The sequence below is a fragment of the Cyanistes caeruleus genome, chromosome 3 (genome assembly GCF_971803275.1).
Source record: "Cyanistes caeruleus chromosome 3, bCyaCae1.hap1.1, whole genome shotgun sequence".
Taxonomy (NCBI): Eukaryota; Metazoa; Chordata; class Aves; order Passeriformes; family Paridae; genus Cyanistes; species Cyanistes caeruleus.
This window is the reverse complement of record NC_141703.1, coordinates 13,257,904-13,282,473: the sequence shown is the minus strand read 5'-3', so window position 1 is coordinate 13,282,473 and position 24,570 is coordinate 13,257,904. Positions and strand designations below refer to the sequence as shown.

Genomic DNA, 24,570 nt, shown 5'->3' with positions numbered 1-24,570 from the left:
ATCTTAAAATGCAACCTTCTCCCTCCAGGTCTTCACTGGGAACTACTAACTTGGATTCATGGGACATGTGTGTTTCTTGGATTTAGCTGTCTCTGTTTTCCCTATAGGGAAGCATTAGTATGGAAGATCTGCATCATAAGCCCCTCAAATATTGCTTACAGTTGAGATCAGAGGTGGTTTTTGTGAAATGTCATCCTTTGATATGACAAGTAAAGACTTTGCTGTTTTTCCTGGATCATTGCTGTTGCAGTAGGCTGACACAAGCCTCAAACTGATGTTCAGTCCATGTTAGTTTACCCAGTTTTTTAAGACTCATTACTAGCCAATATTTTTTCTGTTCTAATCATATAGAATTTCTGTATTGGTAACAACTTTTTTTGTATTTTCTTCTAATATATGGACCATTTCTTTTTATTACAAAGATACTTGAAAAACTTGTCATGTCCTTGGAAGATCCTGTAGAAGTATTTGATCTTTTTTTCCCCCTGCCCTCTTCTTTTGCTCATGGTATCTTCTGCAGCATGGTGGAAAGCCTTAGGAGAAAAGGGTGCTTGAAGTATATGGAAATTAAAATGTTTAGTATCAGAGACAGCAGATGTTCTCTCAGTGTAGATAATATCTTTTACAGAAGTCTCAACTGCACATGGCATTATGTCAGTGTTGAGAATTTTGTCTTTCTGGTGAAAGACTGGTCCATTGTAAATCACCAGCTTAGCCTGGAGATTTTGCTTTGCCATTGTTTAAAAATTACCTGCACAATGATTTTGTTTTAAAGCTTGAAAATTCAACCACCAGCAGTGTTGGCAAACCATTTTCAGAATCACTCGAAAAGTCTGTATGATACAGACTTTGTAAGTTGTTTTTATTTCTCAGCTTCCAGGTAATTTAAATATCTTTTCTCCTCTACCTAACCTGTTAAATTACCTCTCTCTGTAAGGGTGAGTGTACCTCATTTAGTCAGATGCTACTTAGTTGATGATAGGACTGTAAGCACATGTGGAAGAGAGTGGGGAACGTGTTTTTTTGCTTGATCTGAATGCCTCTTTGTCTTCTGTTTTCTCTTTCCTATGGTTACTGTTGGTCTGCCAGGTGTGCCTTTTTGAATGAAAATGAGAAACTTCTTTAGTGTAGATCTCTTACTGTGGTTGGGATGAGGCTCCTTTGAAAAGCTTTGAAATTAGATGTTAATTACCTTTCTCTTCTACTGGATAATCTTCTGTACTTTAACCAAATAAGGATAATCTTCTATACTTTAATCAAATAAATATTCAAATACTTTGAATTTGCCATATTTCAGCTTTTTGACAGTTTCTTATGTGATGGATTGTAGGAGAGCAAGTGCTCATTAAAAGGCAGAACTTAAACAGCAAAAAAATCCTAGCAGTTCAGGTGAATGGGACAGTTGATCCATTATAATTAAATGGAATTAGTCTGAACAACTATACAGTGATGGCCAAGGAGAGAACTGTCAAGGTGCATGTCAGCCTTTTAAGATGGTAGATGCTAATATCATAAGGTTATAAGCCTGAGAAGGATGCAGTGAAGTACATTCTAGATCATATTTTAGGGTAAGATTTTCATTAATCTCAGTCAAATTGATATTCTTGAGATTTTTGACTTTGAGTATTAAATGTCCTCCTATAATTGTATGTATACATAGGATCAAAATAAAAGTCCAAGTTCATAAAAATAAGGTACCTCTGGGGTACTCTGTCTCAAAAGAGAACGTGACCTGCAGAGGGGAACAGGTGTCTCTTCCCAGCCACCTTTCACGTATGTTTCCTGGGAAAATGCTTTAAAGTCTCTTGTTTCACAGCTTATTAAGACTTACCAAAATTAGTGTTACATATTTCAGAAAGCAGCAATATCTCTTCAGTGTCCTGGAGGTTGGTGAGCAGGTATGTTTTTTTTTAACCCAGAAGAATGAATCTGTTTTTTAATATGTAAGAAGTTCAGTATTCCTGATTTTTTTATCTTTTTTTTTAAAGAGCACTCAATATTCTTCAGCTCCCTCAACGGAATAAGTATGGCCTCTTTTTCATGGCGCTTGTGTCATTTTAATAATAGATGTATTTGTGTGTGTTTATTTGTTTGGTGTTTTTGTGTGTTTTTTACTATGAGGGCGTCTGAGGCCTGTCATAGCTCGCCCAGAGAATGTCTGCTGTCTCCGTAACTGGAGATACTCAAAGGTGTCTGGATATGGCCCTGGACAGTCCTGCTCTAGGTGGCCCTGCCTGAACTGGGGAGCTGGACCAGATGACCTCAGAGGCCCCTTCCAACCTCAGCCAGCCTGTGGTTTTGTGATGAAGTCTGGTTTTTTTTTTCCCCAATTCAAACCAGGCCTTAAAATACCAGCAAATTTTTACAGGGATTTTTATTCCTACAGCATATCCCTATCTTTGCTTCTGTTTTGGGGTTGGCTTGTTTGTTTGTTTGTTATTTTAGGCACCTGTAGTTATCTAAGGGCATTAAAAAGGAGCTTAGCAACATTTGTATCTGTAATAGCAGTGGATGAAATCAAGCCACTGTCCACCAGTGCTTGTGGTTGGATTATCATGTTGGCACTAAAACTCAGGGCCCTGCAGGTCTCATTTCAGATATAATTCTAATGAGGATATTGAATGACTGGTGTGACAATAATGTTAATCAGTGCTGGTGCCTTCTACTTTAACTGAAAAGTGAGAGCAAGAGAGAGCTTTGAAAGAAGGTTTCCTTGGCATATGAGTGAAAGCTGAGTTTTTTATTAACAATTCAAACTCCTGTAATAAGTAGTAGGAAAGCTTATTAGCTATGTTTTTAGATTAAACAAAACCTTTAGGTTGTGATGTTCTTTCTTTTAACAGAATTTGTGGGATGAAGAATTTAAATGAAAATTTCTAAAGTCGAAGATTGATTGAGTTGGAGTATGTAGCACGAAATCAATCCTGTCAAATTGTAGGGAAATAAGTGAGACATTTATAAACATTGTTAATGTTTTAGAAATCTAGTTTTGTGCAAATGTATTTTGAATTCTTTACAAAATGAGATAACAGTAGGTCTAAATGACAAATTAAAGATTTAAAAAATAATCAGCATGCCTCTCTTGTAGTAATGGATTTATGGAGGTAGCATGCTTAAGTTGCATTTGTAATTAAGGTTTTTCCATCATTAGAATAGAAATGTATTCCTGTTGAGCAGTATCTTTTTATGCGATTTATGTGGATTGAATGAGTGGCAAAACTCTACTATTTTAATCTGTTATGTGGCTAAAAGTCAGTATTTGGATTGGATTCCTAGAGGGTCATGCTGAAAGGTTAAATACATTTGTCTGTTTCCTTAGTCTTCAAATTTCCATATTCTTTACAAGTAACAAACAAACCCATGTCCTGTGGGATTGTACAATGACAGCTTAGCAGCTTGGCTTCATTAGTAATGAAGCTATACTGCTGTTAATTTCAAACCTCTAAATACTGAACTGGGTGGGCTGTATGTGGAGTGCTTAACAACAGACTAATGCATAAAAGAAACTTCTGAAATTATAATTTCATTGCATAAGTTTGTAGTCCTGAAAAATGTAACTGTATGCATTGATAAGCCACTAACCTCGTTCCATTTTTAAAAGCAGTACAAATGTCCTGGGTTATGAGACAGACTACAAATGGTATTAAAAAGGTCCTGTGCTACCATTTTAGGTAATTGACCAAGTGACAACTAGCTGCTAAAATCCTAAAGGCTGATAATAAGGTGGTCCCTTTCAGGAATTTGCTTTTACACGAAGCTCATCTTTTCTCAATTGAGTACTCCCAAAATTGTGTCATGGAACATGTCTCTTTCTGCAGTAGCTCTCTGATATCAAATATGGTTCCATCTGTAGCTCTTGGGTTTATTATATGCGGTGTGGTGAATGTCTGTAGATAGGCAGTCAATGTCATAGACCCTTTCATTCCTGTACAGTCCTACAGGAAAAATCTGGAAGGTGAGGTTGCCCCAACCCACCCTACAGTTCCTATTCCTGACTTAAGAGTTACAAGCTGTATTTAACAAGCAATTTAGGATTGTTAACTAGTAATTTTCTTTTGTAGTTAGTTTAAAAATAGTTGAAAGGCTTAAATGAGCCTTTTAAAAAAAATGTTATTTCTACATTATACATCTTACAATCATTTGGTTGGCTAGTAGATTTTATTTCTGACCTCCCTTGCAAATGCCTGCTTTGTTCTTGGAGAGTCTTTCATGTCCTGAGGAGCCCTATCTTGGGCTTTGATTGGTTGTTGGTTTTCTTGTCAGACATGTCTAGGGAATTCAGGAAGCTCATTTTTAAGAGGTAATCTAAAAAGACTGTATCTGACTGACACACTGTCAGGTGCTCCTTCCATCTGTATCCAATCCAGCTTCATCAAGTACTGTGAGGAGGTAGCACTGAACAAATCAGAGCTATGACTGAGACTTCATGCTATTAACCGTGCATGTTCCTCATCATATTTTCAAATCTTTGGAGCAATCACTAGGTCCTGCCTGAAGCAGGAAATGTTAAGTGTGCCATGTAGAGCTGAAACTGTTTCATAGAATCACAGAATATGCTGAGTTGGAAGGGACCCTTTGGGATCATGGAGTCCCACTCCTGGCCCTGCACAGGTCACCCCAAGAGTCACACCACGTGCCTGAGAGCATTGTCCAAACATTTCTTGAGCTCTGTTAGGCTGGTGCTGTGATCACTTCCCTGAGCAGCCTGTTCCAGTGCCCAGCCACCCTCTGGGTGAAAAATATTTTCCTGATACCCAACCTAAACCTCCCCTGACTCGTCTTCAGGCCATTTCCTTGAGTCCTGCCAGTGGTCACAGAGAAGAGATCATTGTTGTCACCTCCACTTTGCCACACAGGAAGTTGTAGCTGCAGTGAGGTTTTCTCTGTCTTCTCCTGGCTGAACAGACCAAGTGACCTCAGTGGCTCCTCGTAAGGTCTTTTTATATTTGGCACCACCTAAGAAGGCTTTTACCACACTTAGATGAGAAATCTGCGCACAGAGCTGTGTCTGAAGGCTTGGAGGAAGTGTCCCAACAAGACATGGGTTTGTGGGACTGAAGATGCAGATGCCATGTAAGACAGAGTGGCGGGGAGTGGTGTTCCAGGCTGACAGCAGAGAGGAGGAAAGTCCATAAGCATTTATAAAATAGCCTGCAAAAGTAACATATTGTGGAAACATAAAATTATTTTTATTATTACTCTGAAGGTAAACAAAAAATTAAAATGGAGCTGGGTTTTTTTTAAAGTACAATTGTGAACCCTCTAGGCATTCATATACACTTGATCTCTCATCTTTTGCATTTGAATAGCTTTGGTGGAACCTTGAACATCCCAGTAGTTGGGAAGCTGAATGTACAGGAACTTCTTGCTTAGTCATTGAGGCTCACAATCTGTCAGATCTGAAGCAGATTATTTTGAACTCTTTCAGAATAGTCCTTTTCTTCAGAGCAGAGAGATGACATAGAAAGTGCAAGAGCTTTGTCTGTAATGCTGTGCTGGAGGCAATCCCTTACTCACATGGACATACTTGAAGAGGCCCCTTGCTGTTGGTTGCATGGTCCTTCTGCTCACATCTCCCATCCTTTGCTTGCCAGCATGGACTTGCACTCCTGCCCCTCTCAGTGCTGGTTCAAGGCTCTCTTAGCAGCCTGGGAAGCCTGTTGGCATGGATAATTTTACCCCATTTAGGCAACTGGATCCTTCCTTTTGCCTAAATTGCTTCCTGGATCTAAGCAATTCTTGGTGCCGACACTAGCTGCAACCACAGAGGATGAATAAGTATTGTTTAACTTTATAAAAACACCTGTCGTGTTGTCTAAATAGATCTAATTTAATGAAACAAAATGATATGCTTTATGAAAATTCTGCATGACATTTAAGAAATTAGGTAAGAGAACTTTCTTTGGAGGCTAATTAGAGGCTAAAATACTTCTCTGAATTTGCATAAATGTTGCCTTGATAGACAACCACTTAGTCATAATGAAAGAACTGTTTTAAAGCAGTTCAAACCACTCACAAAGATTTTTTGATGGACACAACATCCACACACAATCTATTCATTACCAAGACTACCGTGTCCTCTTATCTCCTATAAAATGTCAGGATCATTTTCAGTGGATATTACCTGTATCTAGTCAGAGATTGCCTTGTTCTGTTTAGTGTAGCTATTGCAAAATGCCCGTGGTTCTTGAAGAAAAGGCTCTATTGTTTAGTAGAAGGCCTTTTTCTTTTAAGAATACTCATCAGGTAGCACAAATATGTTCTGCGTCTGTTTTTCTCTTTAGCACTTGCTTGTCTTCTCCCAGGCCTTCCTTTTTCTCCAAACACACAAGTTGTGGTTATTAAGTGAAAGATGCTGACCAGGAGAACCTTATAAAAGTTTTAATTCCAGTTTTTTGCTTTCTATTTAAAGAACAACCCCAAAAACGAAGGGGAGGAAGATTTGATTCTCAGAGATAGTGCACTGAGTTTATCTATGGCAGAAAAGGTGTTTAGTCTTTGGAGTATTAGTTTTATGTCTTTTTCAGCTTTTTAGGCATACTTGATGTTTTTGAAAACATCTTCTCTATTGATTCTGAGACATACTCCCTGATTTCTCCAAGGCTTCCAGTTATAGGCTATGAGAATAACTTTTCTTGGAGATAGGACAGTACTTTTACTTCTATCACTTCAAGATTGAGATACATGCTTATATATTTGAAAGATAACTTTTAACACTGTAGTTTCAAACCTGATGTGGAGGATGGTATTCCCTAATCTGGAATAGATTTTGCTGTATTCAGAGGAAAATTTCTGTGCTCTGGTGTTGAACCTTGACTGGATTCTAACTTGTCTGACTAAAAAAGGAAACCTTTGTTTATTGGCAATTACTTTCAAGTATTTATTGTTCTTGTCATTTTATTTTTTCTAGTGAAAGACTGATTTTATTTTGCTGAATGTGTTAAACCTGTTCAGTTTGGGAAACAAAGCAAAGCAAAGCTTTCCTGTCTAAATGTTTGTTGATTCCACTGAAACAAATGTTGTTTTCTCTTAAGGAAAATATACTTGTCTACATGCATTTAAATATGGAATAACTTAACACATGTTTTGGTTTTATTAGGAAATAATAAATGATGCTTGTCATATTCTTAATTAGAAGTGGTTTGTGATACAGTTAGTTTTTGATACAGTTGCAGTCATCTCAGTAGGCAAAGCTACCTTTGCATCTTATAAAACACAAAATGTTCATCAAGCACAAATTTCTTCAATGCATTGGAATAAAAAAAGAATCATAAAAGTTAATGAGCCAAGATTTGTTTGAGTACCACATTCTTCAAGGGGTTTTAGATGCTGTTGATCTTGTTTCTTCATTAAATGAAACAGGGATCCCTGTTCCTTCATTTGTTTTAGGTGTTCAGTTTTGAACAAGTTAGAAAGAAAATAACTCCATGGGTGGGTTGTCAGCCCTGGTGCTTCTCTAGGAACTGTCCCTGTGTTTAGTTTCTTGGGAGAGTTAGGAGATGCCTGGCCTGTACCAACATTTTTTCACAGCTAGTTATCACATGGACATTGTATTCCTGCTGCTTCTGGGAACACAGAACATTTCTAGGAAGTGGGTCAGAGCCAGATCAGTTACCTTCTATGCACTCAAGTGTTCAGCTTCATTGTTCAGCATTCAGTTTCCAAGATTGTAGAATCCTTTCCATCACAGAAGTTTTTGTGTGTATGTAGGTGTTTTTTTTAAGTTTGTTTCACGTTGTTGTTGTTGTTTTGTTTTTTGTTTTTGTTTGTGGTTTTTTTTACTTTTGTTCAGTGCTTTTAAGAATATGTTTCATTGTTTTTCTTTCATCCTAATACCAAAATAACCCTTTCCAAAATAGGCAAAATTTGCTTTAATATTGCATGGTTTGTGTAGAAAAATCAATAGTTTTACAACTTAATAAGAAAACAGTTCTGATTCTCCCATTCTCTTCAGTGAAGCTCACCACAAATACTTGAAATAGAAATACTGTAGAATTTAAAGGATATAATTGTTTCTGGCACCAAGGGAACATTTTCTTCAAATTTTAATTTGATTTGCATCATTATCTGTGTTTTACTGTCATGTTTGCATTTCTTGTCAAAATGTGACAAAGGTACACATAATCTTTTTTGTATTGAGCACATTTCTGTTGCTGTCTTTTTTGTGTCTTCTGTTGTTCGTGTGGCAAAAAATTCTACCTTTTCTTGGCATGCAAACATAAGTCTCTGGATATTTGTGTACACTGCTTCAGCCCTTGGAACCATTCTCTCTTAGATTTTGATGCTCCATCCAATACTGCTGTTACATACAGAAGCTGTGAAAGTTCTATTACTGTCTGTCAGCTTTGCTGGGTGGAAACAGCTAATAATGAACAGTTAATTCCAGCATGTCTGAAGAAAAACAAAACCAAAACAACATAGAAGGGAAGACATAGAAGGGCATTTTGGGGTGTATTTCTCATGCTGTTAATGTTTCATAAGAGAGTGTATTTTGGAGAAATGGAACTTTGAATGTATTGTCTTAAGTACAGCAAATACTCAGTAAAAGCTCTTTGAAACAGACAAACTTGTTAACTACTTGAATCTGATCACTCAAACTTTTCTGAATCAAGTCCGTTGTCTGATAAAAAGACTGAATTGCAATTCTTCATTCTCTGTGGCAGACAAGGCCTTCATCTTTCTTTCACTAATGCTTAGGGCATGTGTGCCTTTTTGTCCAGCAATACAAACCTTTTCTGAAAATCCTCCTTAATAAAATAAAATATTTTTACAGCATCCTGTGACCATGGTTCATCAGTGCTGAAATCTACTTACAACAAAATCCTAGCAAAGCTAATGAATGGGTTTCAAAAATACAGAGGTTCAGAAATACTTAGATTAGTGAGTGGTGTTACTGGAACACAGTTTTTCCAGCTCATTTATTCCTCTGCCCCATGGGAAGGAACAGCTAATATGAATTACTAAAGCAGGTGACAGAATTATTTTCTTGCTATATAATTGCAGAAGTAAATAAATGAGGTGGAAAAATATATCAGGCCTACTCTAGATAACTACAGAGTTTTCAAAAATATTTTTTGCAGGGCCTTAAGGCTGCGTGTTTTTCTCCTTGTGCAGAGTGAATGCAGAAGGAGTGGTGTGGTTTGGATTTTTTTGGTTTTTTTTGGGTTTTTTTTGTCTATGCTTTTGGTACAATGTTTTTGCAATGATTGTGCTCATTCTTTTCAGTCTGCTCTTAAGTTTTCCCTTGTGTTCCTTCATGTCTCTGACCTCTGGATTCTGCAGGAAATGTGTTTACAGGAGAAATTTTTGTATCAGCATATTAGTTTTGTATCCTGTCTCATTGGTTTTGAACTCTTGTATCTTAACTTGTGTCCACAGAAGCATCCTCTCATCAGAAGGTACTCTTCAGGGGTTTTTAAATAAGGAATCTTTAAAAATACTTGATGTAACAAGTAATAGTAAAGCTGTTCTTCATTTATTTATTTATTTATTTATTTATATTTTATTTATATATTTTTAATAATTTCCTGTCTTAAATCACAACCTCACAACTTAAATCACAACTTAAATAAACTTTAAGAAAGTAATTAGTGAGTTGGGGTGGGATTAGAACAGGGAATTTTGCAGTTTGATGAGAGCTTGTCTGCAATTACAGTCTTCAAGTTTATATTGACTTGCAGTTCATGGGTGAGAGAATGTGCGTCGCTAGTCTTTCTTTCACAAGAAAAGAAGTTAAAAGAGTTTCACAGACGTGCTCTGTACTGAGAAGCTCACAGGTTTTTAGAAGTATATGTTTGCTGGGGGAAGGGGGCATGGCTGTACAAATGGGTTGCCAGGCAATTAATTCTTCCTACTTGGTACAGGAGACAATCCGGCTCTCATAAGCAATGCAGTATTATTTGCAAAAGAAAACTAACAAATGCCATTTTTCCTATTCTCTTCCTTCTTTCTTCTGTCTTCCCACCTCCCTTCTCCCTTCCTCTTGCTGTGCATTCCTGAGAAACTGCTCAGGATTGATATGATAGCAGAGCTGTCATTCTCTTTAACACAAAAAAAAAGAAAAAAAAGTCACTTTTATGCTAGGTATTTTAATAGAGTCCCATTAAGGATGTATTGCTGACTGAAATATTGGCATGAAGGGCTCTCACTGAGCAGAGCCCAGGAATTAAGAAGTCAGGAAATGGGCTGCTGCACTGCTAAAGAACCTTGTGTGACACAGTATCTCCTGATTGGGGGGATCATTACTGCTATTATGACTCGACTTGCGTAGGAATTTTAAATTTCATCTGAATGTCAGTAATAACCCTCTTAGCAAATTATCCTGAATAAAATCACGAAGGCATTTTATATAATAGGTGTTGAATTACTGGATAGATTTGCTAATTAAATACTCTTTGTTCTGCTGCAGTTGACATTACAGGGTAAGATCTTGAACAATTATTCTCAACAGCTGTACTTTGTTAAGGGAAAAATTAACTACAAAGTTTATTTTTTTTCTACACTTGAAATTGGCAGATTTTTGAAATGTGCTTGAAAAAATTCCATCATCCAATTGGTAATGAGAGGATAAATATGCAGGTGTTGCTGTGAAATCAGATAACTACTGACTGCCTTATTAATGAATTTAGCAATACTTTATAACCTTCTGTTTTGTAGCTGTTGGCACTTACAAATGATCTCCTGTCAGAATGGGTGGCACTAGCATATGCCAGTCACTTGATGAAGCCAACTTGTCTGTGACCCTCTTGTTGTGATTACCTACACCCACTGCACCCACTGCTGTCCTCAGGGACAATTGAGAAATGGCTGTTGCACAGCCAGACCATTTTTTAGTAGGGGTATTCCCTTTTTTTAAAAAAAAAAAAAAGATATATTTTCATTATTTATAGAGTTATTTCAGAGAGTGAAGTAGAAAATTCCAGAGATTATCAAGGAAAATTGATAGGCCTTCCTTTCTTTTCAGTATAAACTCTTTATTTCAGTCTAATTTTTCAATTTTGTTTCAGGGACTCCTGTTTGCTTTTGGAGTACTAAGGGAGAGGTATAACCTTTTTCTGTAGGAGTTAGCTAATAAGTGAGAGGAAGGATTGTGAGGTGGTGAATATGTTGGAATTTTGACTACTTTATATGAAATTTGATATCACGTACCAGTGGTATGTCTAGAATAATTTCAAAACTCCATAGAAAGGTGGTGGGGTCAAATGGCTGAATCACTCAACTGGGAGATGAATATGAGTGGAATACCTTCTTTTTAAGCTTCCAATTAAAATGGAATTGTGTGTGTCTGATTCCAGTGACAGGTACAGCCTAGCAGGAATCTGCAGTTAAGGCTCACAGTTTTCCTGTTCTGTGAAGGAGACTGAGGACAGCTGAGCTTTCTGCAGTTTTGGACTTCAGCAGAGTTCAGGCATCACATTGTCTGACTGCCTAGTTTGCAGCACCAGTGGATGGTCTTTAAATTAACTGGATGTTTTGAACTTGACCCAGAGAGTGTAAATCCACAGATACCCATATGTGCTTGAGGAATAACCCTGATAAGGACATGCATTGTGAGTTCAGCTGTGTCAAAGTTACATCATAGTTTGGAACTGAACCTGTCTTTAAGTGCCTTGAGGGGAATACAGCTTTCAGTGCATAATTGCAGACAAAAAAGTCATACTTGAACTGTGGTTGTGTAAAGGTTCTGAACTACTAAAGAAACTTGCCACTAGTGTTAAAGAAATTACAGTGTTGTCATCCTGTTTGTGTGCTGTTGTGTAGAGGTGGAGATTTCACCTGTTCCAGAATTCCTTGTTGTGATAGCATAGTCAGCATCACAACAGTCAAGACCCATGGCTTCATTATAGACTCTGCCTTATAAAAGAGGTTTTCCTGAGTATGATCTTATTCCCACTGAGCACAGACAGCTCTTGCCTGTTTGTCCCTTCTCTTTCCTCATCCCTGCTGATTGCTACTGCTTAGCTCCCTGTCACTGGCTTTCTCACTACAAGTCTTAATTCTACTTTCTGGCAAATATGGCCAAGGACTATTACAATTTAACATGTGAAAAATAGTAAAGGTGAGATTTGGTCTCTAAATTTGATATAAGCTGTTTGATAGTGTGTTGCCTATCTTTAGAATTCCAAATTGTTTGGGTTCACCTAACAGACTCTGATCTATCATTGCTGTAACATGTGGTTCAAATCAATCCTCAAAAAAATTTAAAGTATAAATATATATGACTAGCAGGATTAACTGAAGGAAAATCTGAGGTTTGTGCTGAGTGGCAATGGAAAGGACTGAAACCAGGGAAGTGAAAACTGGAGCTGTGTGCCAGAGCACCAGGATGTTGATTAGAAAGAAATGGGGAGTACAGTGGAACTGTGGCCAGGTGGCTGAAGGAATGGACCAGATGTTGGTTCTCATGCAGCTGTGCAGAATTCACCAAGCTCTTCCTGCTGCTGCAACTACACATGTTTTTCATTAAGGTCATTTGATTGTCTCTTTTCTGTGCTACAGCTGTACCTGTGGCTCCAGATGATGTGCCCTGCACACACTCCACTGTGCTGAGCACTATGAGAGGTGGAAGCAGGAGCCTACTCACATGAGGTCTCCTTAGCTATTTCTCAGGTTCAGAGAGGTGCTATTCAGAGCGTTTGGGGAGCTTGGGATGCATTCTTGGTTGAATATCAAGCTTGGTTACACACAGTTTTGCCCATTGATTCAAGATCTGTATCCTGTCTTTATCTCAGCTCTTTGTCCCGGTATTGGTTTCCATAATGAGTTTGCTTTCTGATGACCCATTTTGAGATCATTACAAGGTTAATCAACGTTTTGACTAAGTCTAGTTAAGTGAACACCATCCAGGCTGGACTGAATAAGACAGGATGTTTTTGGGAAAAAATTCAATGACATCAAGAGATAAGATGATGGATATGAAGGTGACAACTGACCTAAATTACTGAAAGAGACTTAATTCTGGCACTTGCTGATTAGGTTGTATTTGAGCCATTTGATTCAGTGTTCTTTTTTTCCTAAGGTAGAACGTGTGCATGCATATGCAATTTTGAGATTTGTTTTAATCTTGTTTTAGGGGAGTTAATAATAGCATTAATACAAGGTCAAACAAGAATTTACTCCTGTAATAGAAGTATTGAGGTGACTGTGTGTTGCCAGGAGAGAGGTGGTTTGCTTTGTTTTGAAAGGTGAGAGCATTTGGAGTTAGCAACCTAATGGGTATGTTTGCATGTGTTAGCCTGTAATTATATCATATGCTAATCTTTGATTATTTTTTTTATTTCAGATTTTGATGCATACCAAGGAGATGGTGCAGAAGGTAATGCTGAGCATTTTCATTAAACAACAACACTTAAAGAGCACACCTGGTGAAATTTTTTTATTCTAGGAGAACTGTAACCCAAACAGTCCTGAAATCACTTCTTAGGATGCCTGGTTTACAAATGTAGTCCTTCCTGATGGATTATAGCTTTTTTCTTTTCCTAACACAGATATGATCTGGACCCTGCTTGAAGCCTATGTGGGACTGTTTCAAGCAAATTAGCAACAGTGCTAATTAGAGTTTACTCATAGACCTGTTACACCATGTGTTCTAGTGGTTTATTATGGTTTATTTTTTGGCATCCTTTAAACTCTGTCATGGGGTGGTTTTTTGACTCTGTAGAGTTTAACATGGACATAACCATGTTGTAGTTTTTACAGCTGCATTGATTTTCCACCACTGAAAATGTCAGGTTTTTGGGGTTTTTTTCTTCAAATTAATATTATGCAATTAGATGCATCTGCCAAGTTTTTTTGTTGTGATATTTACTGGTGCTAGTACTTTTTTTTTCTGCCTTTTTTCTCGCTATGCCTTTCACATGCAGCTCAGGCTTTTTTATGTTCCTCAGTTTGTCTAGAATTTGCTCCATTATCCAGAGTATCATGAACGTATGGCTAGTGTTTGAATACAGTGTTCTCCAAGCTGGGCATTTAAGTTGTTACAAGAATCAGAATCACAAGTGATGTGAGGGGCAGAGTGTCAGTGAAAGAGAAGGGATTCAGTAAATGTTCGTGTTCATCCCTGGGTGTAATTGTTCTGTATTCAGCCTGAGAAGATAAAACTTGTGGGTGATAGTAGCTAGATCCTTATCCAAAAGGAGAATTCCCTAAATGATCTGCTGCTCAGGGACGGACAAACACAGGTTTAATGTTAACTCAGCAGAAGTTAAAAGATGGGAGAGGGAAGATGAAAATTTGAAGCTATCTGCATAATCTGGACGGTGCTGTGGTATTCTCAGTTGCTGTCTTCCATTAGCAAATGCTTTCATAGATCTGTTTGAAATAGAGAATATAAGTATTTTTTCTCTTTTTACCTCCAGTAGTATTGTGATGGCTGCAGATGGGATGGGATACCTGACTGTGGTATTACCTTTCAAACACTTTGGCTGACTGCCTTGTCATTGAATTTGTCCAGCAGTCTTGTGAAAGTGGTCTTCTTGTGTCTTAGCAGTCCAAAGTTATTTCTGATCAGAGTTCCTTCTGTTTCTCAAGATCTGACATGTTCACTATCTTATTTTTCTAATACTCATTTAGTAAAATGTTACCTATTTGTATTGTGTACATAACTGGACAGTGGTCTTTTTAACATATCAGTGACTGAAGTTTCTTTTTTTCTCTTTAAATTCAAATAGGTTTTAATGAAATGTACAGACCTATCAGTAGAAATTTATTTTAAGTTTTCTTGCTAGTATATTTCTTGGTGTTTAAGGGATAGTATATAGATAATAGTATTTTTGAACCTTGAAAGTTTTGTGGGACTTGTAGAAGATGGAGTGGTTCTTTTTTGTTTTTTCAAAGCAATTTTTTTTGTTTAGATGAACCTTGAAGTGATTTATGGAGACACAGATTCCATTATGATAAACACTAACAGCACCAATTTGGATGAGGTCTTCAAGTTGGGGAATAAGGTAAGGAATTTTGATTTTTGAAGATTTCATACATAGGTCTATGTTGTTGCTCTAAGTGGAGCAGATGGTATTAAGAGAGGATTCCGTGGCACAAGCAGAGACTATGCCATGAGAAAGAATTTCACAATGTGTGGAACCTATGAAGTAATAAAATCTCAGTGCTCTTTTTTGGGTGTAGCTATTCTGTGCATTTTTAAAAGTGATCAAATGAAACATTTCATTGCATAACAAGCTTTTTTTACTAATCCTAACCAAGGTAGCAGGAGATTATCTCAGTATTTGGTGAACCAAAATGTAAGATAAAATTTCTCCTCCACGTTAATTTCAGTTACAGCATGAACAGTTATGATTCTTTTTTTCCCACAAGGGATGTCTCTCAGTTTAGTTTTGTTTAGTTATGTAATTTCTATGTTACTCATTATGTTATCAGATTTCTAGGTAAGTTCAAATATTAATTTCTATGTATACCAGATACAGAAGAGATCTGATTGATTAGTAGCTGGCAATCAATCATGTGGAAATTTTGTGGTCTGAAATTTTTGTGAATTTTGCCTGAATTTTGATCTGAATTTTGTGAATCTGAAATTGTTGAAGAAAAGTGAGAAATATTCCAGAACTTTCTAAAGAAAATATGTAAGAGAAACTGTTTTTGAAAGATGTAAGAAATTGTGATGAAAATGAGAGCTATGGAAACTCTAAAGAAACTAAAGGAAGCATAGATGTATTCAGTATAGTATTAAATAAAAGTAATTTAATTTTTAGGCAGAGAGTTTTTTACAGTGCTTCTACCTTCATGCTAGAGGGTATATTTAGAAGTAAATGCATTCAGGAGCAGAAAATGGGATAATATCTTGATGTCATAACTGAGTAGCAGGAGGGCTGCTGGCATAGTAGAAAGCAATCTTTCTTTTTTGTTTGCCACATATATGAAATTATATATAATCTTGTATGTGCAGTAGTGTATAAGAAAGTTTTTAATCTTACTCCAGTTGTGTTTATGTGGTTTCATTCTGATTTAATTTTTGTCCCTGTGCTCCCATTTGGTGGCTAAACATTACAGAGGATAGTTAAATAATAATAACTTTTATGAAATCTAACAGAATAAGCATAATAGGTTAAATACTTCTGAATTAGTCAGAACCTGAAGTCAGGTTTTCTGAGAGAATAGGTATGTGTTTGAACTTGTCAGCTGCTTAATGAGAGTAAAATCTTAAGCTATTTTTAATCTGTTGTACTTCAGTATTATGTATCAGTTGAGGTGGTTTTTTTAATAGAAAAAAGGACAGAAAAAACCATTTTCATTAAAATTAAGTACAACGTATAAAAACTGTAAAAGTGAATAAACTTATCTCTGTAAACCAGCACAATCAAACCTAGCATCAAAATTTCAGATGGTGTGGCTTTCAGTATTCTTCCTGTGGCAGAAAAAAGTGATTCATATCTGTCTCATTTCACATGTTTCTTGTTTGTTTGTTTATTCCTCAAGAAAGTGACAATTTTTTTTTTGTAAACACTTTGATCATTTATATTTTCCTTGTTTTGAGTAATTCCTGTTAAAAAAATCAGGATAAAGAATTGTCTGTTTTGATGAGGAACACTCTCAAGAAATGTTTCTGCTCCACTGCATAATAATTTCTTTCCCAAAGTTTTATGTTCAGAGGTGAGAAATATTTACATTGCTTTCACTATGCTGTTGCTTTAATGTAGACTGTATGGAAGGCAGATAGGTTTAATGCAAGCAATTAGAGTGAGAGCAGTTGGTTAGTGAGTGTACCCCTGTTGTGATGTGAAGTGTGAGTTTATGGGTTATCTTCTGCAATGAAACATTCTTCCAGGAGATTAATTTTGTTTTTTTATTGGAGAAAATTCTCTCACATGCTTTCTGAATTCCCCTATCTAATGTGTATGTTCTCTCCCACCCTTAACCCTCCATTATTTATATACATGCCCTTTTTAGTCACTGCTTAGCAGAAGTTTTTTCTCATTTTCTGTGCATCCTCATGAATCAGATTTGCCAGTACATTCAGTACTGAACTGTTGCTGGGTTTTGAGCACTTGGCTAGTATGCTAAAAAAGGGAAAAATTGAAAATTAAAATTGCAGAAAAATGTTCAAGGGAATTGTTTGTTTTAAGAAAGAAAATATGAACCTTGTAGCAGAATGTTTTTTGCCCCATGATGTCCTTCAAAACTTAGAAATGTACAGGGGATATCAAAGTAATGGTAGTTCGTGCAATAGGAAAAACAGAGATCTAAGTGAAATCTAAGTACACACATATATGTATACATAAATGGAAAGTTTGTAAGGAAGGTTTTGGTTAAAATGGTAATTCGAGTTCAAAGCTAGGTAGGAAACGAGTGAGATGTTGTGCTGAAGGTCCTGTTCTTGGTGAGGGTATCTGTTAGATGGCAAAAGAGCTTGAATCTGTATCAAACTTCAGTGAGACATGAGAGAAGGGTAGTTCATAGCTAGTGGTAAGAGTGTAGGTAAGAGTGCTTATGGATAGTGAAAATGAACGGGGAAAATAAATTGTAGAGGAAAGAAAGTAAAGAGTAGAGCATGAGGACAGAACAGGACACCTGGCATATGCAGATACTGTGTTGAAGAATGTAAAGTAAAAACATAGGAAGAAAGAAAAAAGCAAGTGTGAAACTGTTAGCCAAGCCAGTAGGTGGGTAAATGTACTGGAAACAATGTTTGTTGTTGAAGCTTCATGCTGTTTCGGGCTGTTGCACTTCTGTCCCCTTAGAATAGAGGTAAGAGATGCTTGGTACTGTATTAGGACAATGTATCAGTGCTATTTGAAGCTTTTGTGTATGGATAAAATATAGCCTGTGTGTAGGAAAACAGCACCTTTTCCTTTGAAGGAAATCAAGCTGTAGAAAAGGTGGGTATATTGTGGGGAGGGGTAAAAGAAACTTGCCTGATTTTCCTGAACATGCACACACAGAGCTCTGGTCTACAGTCATAGTTCTTCTCTCCTCCCTGGTTTAGGGTGAGAGTGGGAAGAAAGAAAGGTGCCTTTGCAAGATAGCTTTTCTGTAAGGCTACTTGCATTTTCTGTCTAAGTGAGCATCTCTTGTCTTTGCCTAGTAAGTAGGTCCCTGCTGTGAAATCCCTTGTTTGCTTCATTTATGTGAGAGGTTAGTTGGACTAGAACTAGTTGGTTTACTAGAACTAGCTGTTCTTCTAAAATGAGCTGGAGTCAGTTATCTCCAAGGTCACTTCAATTCCATGTTTCTCTGCCTTGCTTAATTTTGTTAAGGAGTTAGATGTACCAAGCTGTAGATACTGAAAAAGTCAATGGGTGGACCTTAATTTCAGCAGTAGCTCATAGTTACTAGTGTGTAGCTAATTAATGATATCTGACCAGTCTTTAAAATGTGTAATGCAAATACACAGTGTGTAATGTAACTTGTTTTAAAACTAAAAACAATGCATTTAGATAGGGAAGCTGAATTTGTCCATAGTTAAATTATTGTATTTGTTTTTATTGTTGGTTCATTTGCAGATCAAAAGTGAAGTGAACAAACTGTACAAATTGTTGGAAATTGATATTGATGGAATTTTTAAGTCCTTGCTATTGTTAAAGAAGAAGAAATATGCTGCTCTGAGTGTGGAACCAACAGGAGATGGGAAATATGTAACTAAACAAGAGCTAAAAGGACTGGATATAGTCCGGAGAGACTGGTGTGATCTTGCTAAACAGACTGGAAAGTAAGTTTCTTTGTGGCATTGTCTTTTTTACTCTGTTTTAAACAGTACATAATTCATAAACAATTGATACTGTGTTTCTTGAAGATCACAGATTGGTAACTAACATCACTGTTAGGACTTTGCTGATTTTTGTAGGAGATGATAAACGTTACCTTCTGGCATTGATAACAGGATACCTGTGCAAATCCTAATGTCTCCTGATTTCGCTATCTGGTTTTGCATCTGCTGTGAAGCTGTGCTTTTGATTTGTCACAGTGTTGTAAAAGCCATTTAATAAACCAGAGCTGAAATCTTGTGAAGATGGTAGATGCTGTCAGCATTTGGAGTTGTAGGTTCTAGGTCAGTTGTTTTATTTTAGATGGGTAAAGAAGCTGGTGGTCAGCACTTTCAGCACCCTCAAAAAAACCTGGAAGTGCTCTGGGTGCAGCCTGAGGAGGTGATCCCTTTCCCCAAGACTCCTTCTCTTTCCTTTTGCCATGAGACTCCTTTGATAGATGCTTCATTATGATAGATACTGGATTGACTATTAATTGTCATTACACAGGGCATTTTAATGCTTTAATTCAGTAGAAGTAATACATTTAGCACCATAGAAAGAAAATTAGAGAGAGTGGAGAGGTGGTCATCTGGGTGCTGACTCATTGTATAATGCCTCTTGAAAACTTAAACAGCTCATGGTCCAAATGTATCCAAAAATGAATACTTTTCACATCTGTAAAAATACACCACACACTTGCTTACTGTTCTTAAGACTTGCATTTTCTAAGAAAAGATGCATCATAATAGAAGCAAATTTTTCCAAGTTAGGAATGTATTAGTAATTAAAGCTATACAAATGTTGGAGAGTGTTCTTTAGTGACTAACTCTTCTGCAGCTGGCAGATCTTCCAACCATATTTTGCAGCAATAGGCAAGACTTTGCTTACTTGGTATGTTCTCCTCTACCCCATCTTAAGATACCTGCAATGGAATAATAAGTGGAAAAATGATATGGCAGCAGAAAATAGTTGCACTCAACCATTCCAAATCACTGTTTAGCATTAGAACTATTTGCAATAATTTGCTTTTAGTAAAATAAGTAAATAAATAAAACACAACATAAAATATACTGGCAGATTTTTATAAATTTTTTCATTAGACTTCATCCTCGGGATCTTTAATGTCTAGAGAAGATCTGGGGGAAGAGAAGATTGCGTCTGTTGTAATGGTTTTGCATGTGCCAAGCTTTTCTTAATTTTTATATTGTTTTTGCAGCTATGTAATTGGCCAGATTCTTTCTGATCAGCCCCGAGACATAATTGTGGAAAATATTCAAAAGCGACTTATAGAAATTGGAGAAAATGTGGTCAGTGGTCAGATCCCAGCAAATCAGTTTGAAATAAACAAGGTGAGTGATCTTGCAGCTCTTTTCTGTCTTAGAAAAACTTCACTGTTGCTGACTATATTGACTGCTGACAAAAATTCTTTTAATCCTTATGATGCTGTGAAATAACAGGAGTTTCATTAGGTACTGAATAGTTCAGGCCTTGCTGTGAAGATCCTATGGTATGAGGGAAAAAAAGCCCTACTGGAGCTCGAGACTCCAGAATAACAACTTAATGTCTTGTCCCATCCTGCTGTTTACCTGGCTCATTCTACACTTTGAGAACGACATGATGCTTTCAGGAGGAGTTTTCACCTAAGCTGTTACTTTATATTTCAGGCTTGAAATGTATAAACTGAAGAATGCAATGGAAAAGAATCAAATACTCTGTTTTCTAGAAAAGCCTCATAGCATTTCCTTAGAAATCTCCATATAAAAAAGCCAATAGTCATTTTAAGACCTCATCCAAGACTTTCCGTCAACAAGAAGTAAAACACTCAGCTTTGTCTACAGTTTTAGCAATAGCATTGTGGTTTTTGGGATTTTTTTGTGAATCCTCAATGATAAAACCTGTAATTTCAGCTTCAGAGATTTCCCTTTCCTGTTGGGGGGGGTGTTTCATCAGTGAATTGGGTATTACGTGCCCCTCTTAATGCTTCTAAAAGAAGATGTCTATCAGCTGTCCATCCAAAGTCTGTTTCTTTTGCCAGCTGGATATCTGTCTGCTCTGTAAGACTGTGTTAATCAGTTAAGAAATGTGTTCAGGTTGTCATATGAGTGTAGAGAAATCACTGAATTTTATGGTTAACTTAAAAAAAGAATGTTCTGATGCAAATCTTCTAAGAGCACTTTGTCCCTGTAAGAGATATATATAGTAAAATGTTCACTTTCAATTCCTAAAGTTCCTCTGTTTTACTACTTCAGAAAAAAATGTATTTAACTATTAAGTCAAGTGTAGAGTTTTTTCCTAAGAATTGGGGTGACAGTAAATATTTAAATGTACCATTTGATTTTATTTAAATGAAAAACTCATTGTGGAGTCTCAGTAGTATGAGATGCACGGAAATATTTAAATTCAGTTGTATTCTCTTGCTACAGAGCTTGTTAGATACACTCAGCTACACAATATTCAGATTTACTGTATGACATAAATGGAACTGGAGTAAGAGGGTAATATCTAGCTCTATTTTTGTATTTAGTATAATATTGTCATCTTCAATTGAGTTTAATTTTAAAACAGTTGCATTATGATCATAACGCTAATGCATTTTTCAGATGGTAATTGTAAAAACATCCTTTTGTTTAATTAATAGTAACATTTATAAAATTTGAAGGACTGGTACCTAGGGCTTGACATATGGCAAATAGGTTTGTTACAGTTTTTTTATCTTTGTGTTTCAGATGCACCTGTGAATAATAGAAGGGCTGCTATGTAATCTTGTATCTGAAAGTTCTGAGTTGCCCATCACTGAAGTAATAGATTTTTCTCATAGTTGTGTTTCTCTTTTACCCTTTGATATTTTAGGCATTGACAAAAGATCCCCAGGATTATCCTGACAAAAAAGCCTTGCCACATGTGCATGTTGCCATGTGGATAAATTCTCATGGAGGCCGAAAGGTGAAGGCAGGAGACACAGTGTCATATATCATTTGTCAGGTAAAAATGTCTTTCTTTATAGCTAAATACTAGGTATTGTTTTGAGATATGGCAAAGAAAACCAGCTCAGCTCCTGGGAAATAAGTTTTGACATTTCTTTTTGGTGAGGTAGTCTTATATTTTAAAATTGTCCATTTTCTGCACTAAATTTAGTTTTATAGAGCATTGTGATCAACTCAGCAACTATTTCCATATAGTGGCTGGTAAAATCTACCTGAATTCATTCATGTTTGGAACTAGAACTTACTTTAAAGAATATGCCTAGTCTTTGTTTTAAGCAGAAGAAAATTCTGGTGGTGAAGAACCTTTCATTTTTGGAATGATAATCGTTTTTGGTTAAATTGTGTCATTGTTATTTCCAGTCTCACCCTGTCATCTCTTCAATTCATGGTCATTGGATCGGGCGGTACCTCTGATGTATAGATTGGGAAATTTGAGCCACTTTCTGGTTCAGGTGTTTATCCTATAAATGCTTATCGCTATTTCACAAATATATACTCCACTTTGGTTCTGTTAATTAAAAAAAAAGTGTAGGTTGAGTTAGATGGACCAAGGGATCTTTTAGGTCAAGCTGATGAACTTGGCAACGTGATTATTTCACCTCCTTCATTATTTTCAAACAGGACTTAATTGAGAGTTCTTAGCCTGGCATCCCAAAGCTGCCCAGACTTTTGAGAGCTGGGCAACGGGTGCGGCTGAGCGGTGGCACAATACAACAGAAGAATATACTTGTTGAAAGAAAGGAGCTGAAGGAGTTGCATTGTAATTATTTTTGCAAAGCAGCTGGATGAGCTGAATAGTCCTAAATTAATTTTGTTCTGAATACTAAGTTGTCTGAAAGGAGTAGGAGGGACCAATGGCTTGTAGTGTGTCTTTATTAGTGATGGGTTTTCAGTCCATGGTTGCTGACCCTATTGAAACCAGTAGCTCGTCTTAAATGAAGAAATGAAGGTGTCATGTATTAATGCATTAGTTTTATTTTGCTGGAAAAAAAAATCAAAAAAGAGACTGTACTTAGCAAAAAAAACCCAAAACAGTTGTGGTACTTCTCCCCACCCTGCCCCAGTCCTATAGATGTTTATGTCTATTACAGAATCTTGCTAAAATTCTGCTTTAAATTCTGTTCTAAGATTTTTGACACACATTAAAAATGAAATTTACTAGTCCAGTCGAGGACTGAGATTATGATTCTACAGATTTTAATGAGTTATATTTTCCAAAACTACTGTCATCTTAGATCTGATTCTTAATCCTCCATGTATATTGTTTTCAATTTAATATTGCCTTTCCAAATGAAATTAATTTCTCCTTATCTTCTTCTTTCAAGTTGGAGAAGAACGTAATGTATATTTTAACCTCTGAGTGGTGTTTCTCTCCTGGCTTGAGATGTCACCATACATTTCATTCTGTATTTTTGAATATTTTAGAATTTCCTCTTTGAAATCAACACTGTTGCCTCTGTTATTTATTCATATACCAATGAGTAGTATATGGTTATAAGGTTCGTATATATAAGGTTCATTCTCATTCATATATATAAGATTCATTCTCCAACCATTGATTCTATTAGCTTCTTTATAGGATTAAAGAATATAAATTTCCTAGCAAAACAGATATAGTTTTGATATCCATGACTTAGAATTTGCTTGTTGTGCAAAATGATAATGCTGGTTTAGTACAAAGTGAATCCAGAATGCGTGCCCTCTGTGTATTTTTAACTGGGCTGATGGTTACAATGTGTTTTCATTGTGCATTTCAGAATTGACAGATGGGACTGTTTACTCTGTCTACTTGTACTGATTTGCACATGTAGGCTGCAATAATACAAGCTGGTTTTGCATTCTTGAACTTGCTAGTTGATGCCAGCATCAGCAATGCAGTTTTTTTACTACTGTTGGATTTGTGTTGGATGCATAATAAATCAACCAAAAGAGTGTGTAACAATTTTGCATTAAAATAATGCGTAATATTTGAAGTATAATTCTTTGTGTAGATTTTTTTCACACTTTGTTTTGTATGTGTCTTCTTAGGATGGATCAGATCTCAGTGCCAGCCAGCGAGCATATGCTCCAGAACAGTTAAAAAAGCAAGAAAATCTTAAAATTGATACTCAGTACTACCTGTCACAGCAAATACACCCAGTAGTTGCTAGAATATGTGAGCCTATAGAGGGAATTGATTCTGTTCTTATTGCAACATGGTTAGGTAAGTATTCTAAATTCAGTTTATTTAAAGAATTGCAAGATCCAAAGTGGAAGATTTTAATGTATGTTTCTCAACAGAAATGCTTCCCCCCATCAGTCTTTTTACATTGAACTTGTACCTGTGTTACAAAGCCTGTAGAAAGCAGTGTGGACTCTTAAGTGTATTTATCACTTCTGCAGAAAAGTGTTTTTTTCAGAAAGTGATCACTGACATGCATTTAATCTTACAGTCTTTGTTCAGAGTTGCAAAAATACGCTTTTCAGAAATGGCAGTACTGTTGCATGTCTTGGAGATTTTTCTTAGGTTACTGAAGGAGTTCTGGGGTGTGCATCTGAACTAACATTTTTCCAGAGAGAAATGCTGGCATCTCTGGCATCTTCCCAGGGAAAAAAACAGTCATAATTATAATGAAAGAATACAAATTTTTACTAGGATGTAAGTGAAGACTTGATTGCTAGAACTGACTTACTTGATAATAGAAACGTGTAATCTTTGTAACAGTTTTAACTGCTTCATATGAAGGAATTAAGTGGTCCCAAAACCAAGAAGTGCTGTCAAAAAATATAAGTAGTGTTAGTGATCCATGAAATCAACAGTTTTAATTCAAATGAGCAACAGGGAATTGCTCTTGTTAGAGTTGTTTTTCCTTTTAAAAGGATGTCTAATAATTAGAATTAGAGATTTT

General features: G+C 36.4%; 1 protein-coding gene across 10 annotated transcripts in view; it reads left to right on the top strand.

Moving 5' to 3' along the window:
- POLA1 (DNA polymerase alpha 1, catalytic subunit) overlaps positions 1-24,570 on the top strand; it is a 194,555-nt gene that overhangs the window by 60,905 nt on the left and 109,080 nt on the right. For all 10 annotated transcript variants that reach the window (XM_086879853.1, XM_086879846.1, XM_086879848.1 and 7 more), the window contains exons 27-32: positions 13,283-13,315; positions 14,853-14,945; positions 18,456-18,661; positions 19,915-20,047; positions 21,549-21,680; positions 23,711-23,885. In XM_086879853.1, the coding sequence (XP_086735979.1) occupies positions 13,283-13,315; positions 14,853-14,945; positions 18,456-18,661; positions 19,915-20,047; positions 21,549-21,680; positions 23,711-23,885 (772 nt within the window). The remainder of the gene's footprint in view (positions 1-13,282; positions 13,316-14,852; positions 14,946-18,455; positions 18,662-19,914; positions 20,048-21,548; positions 21,681-23,710; positions 23,886-24,570) is intronic.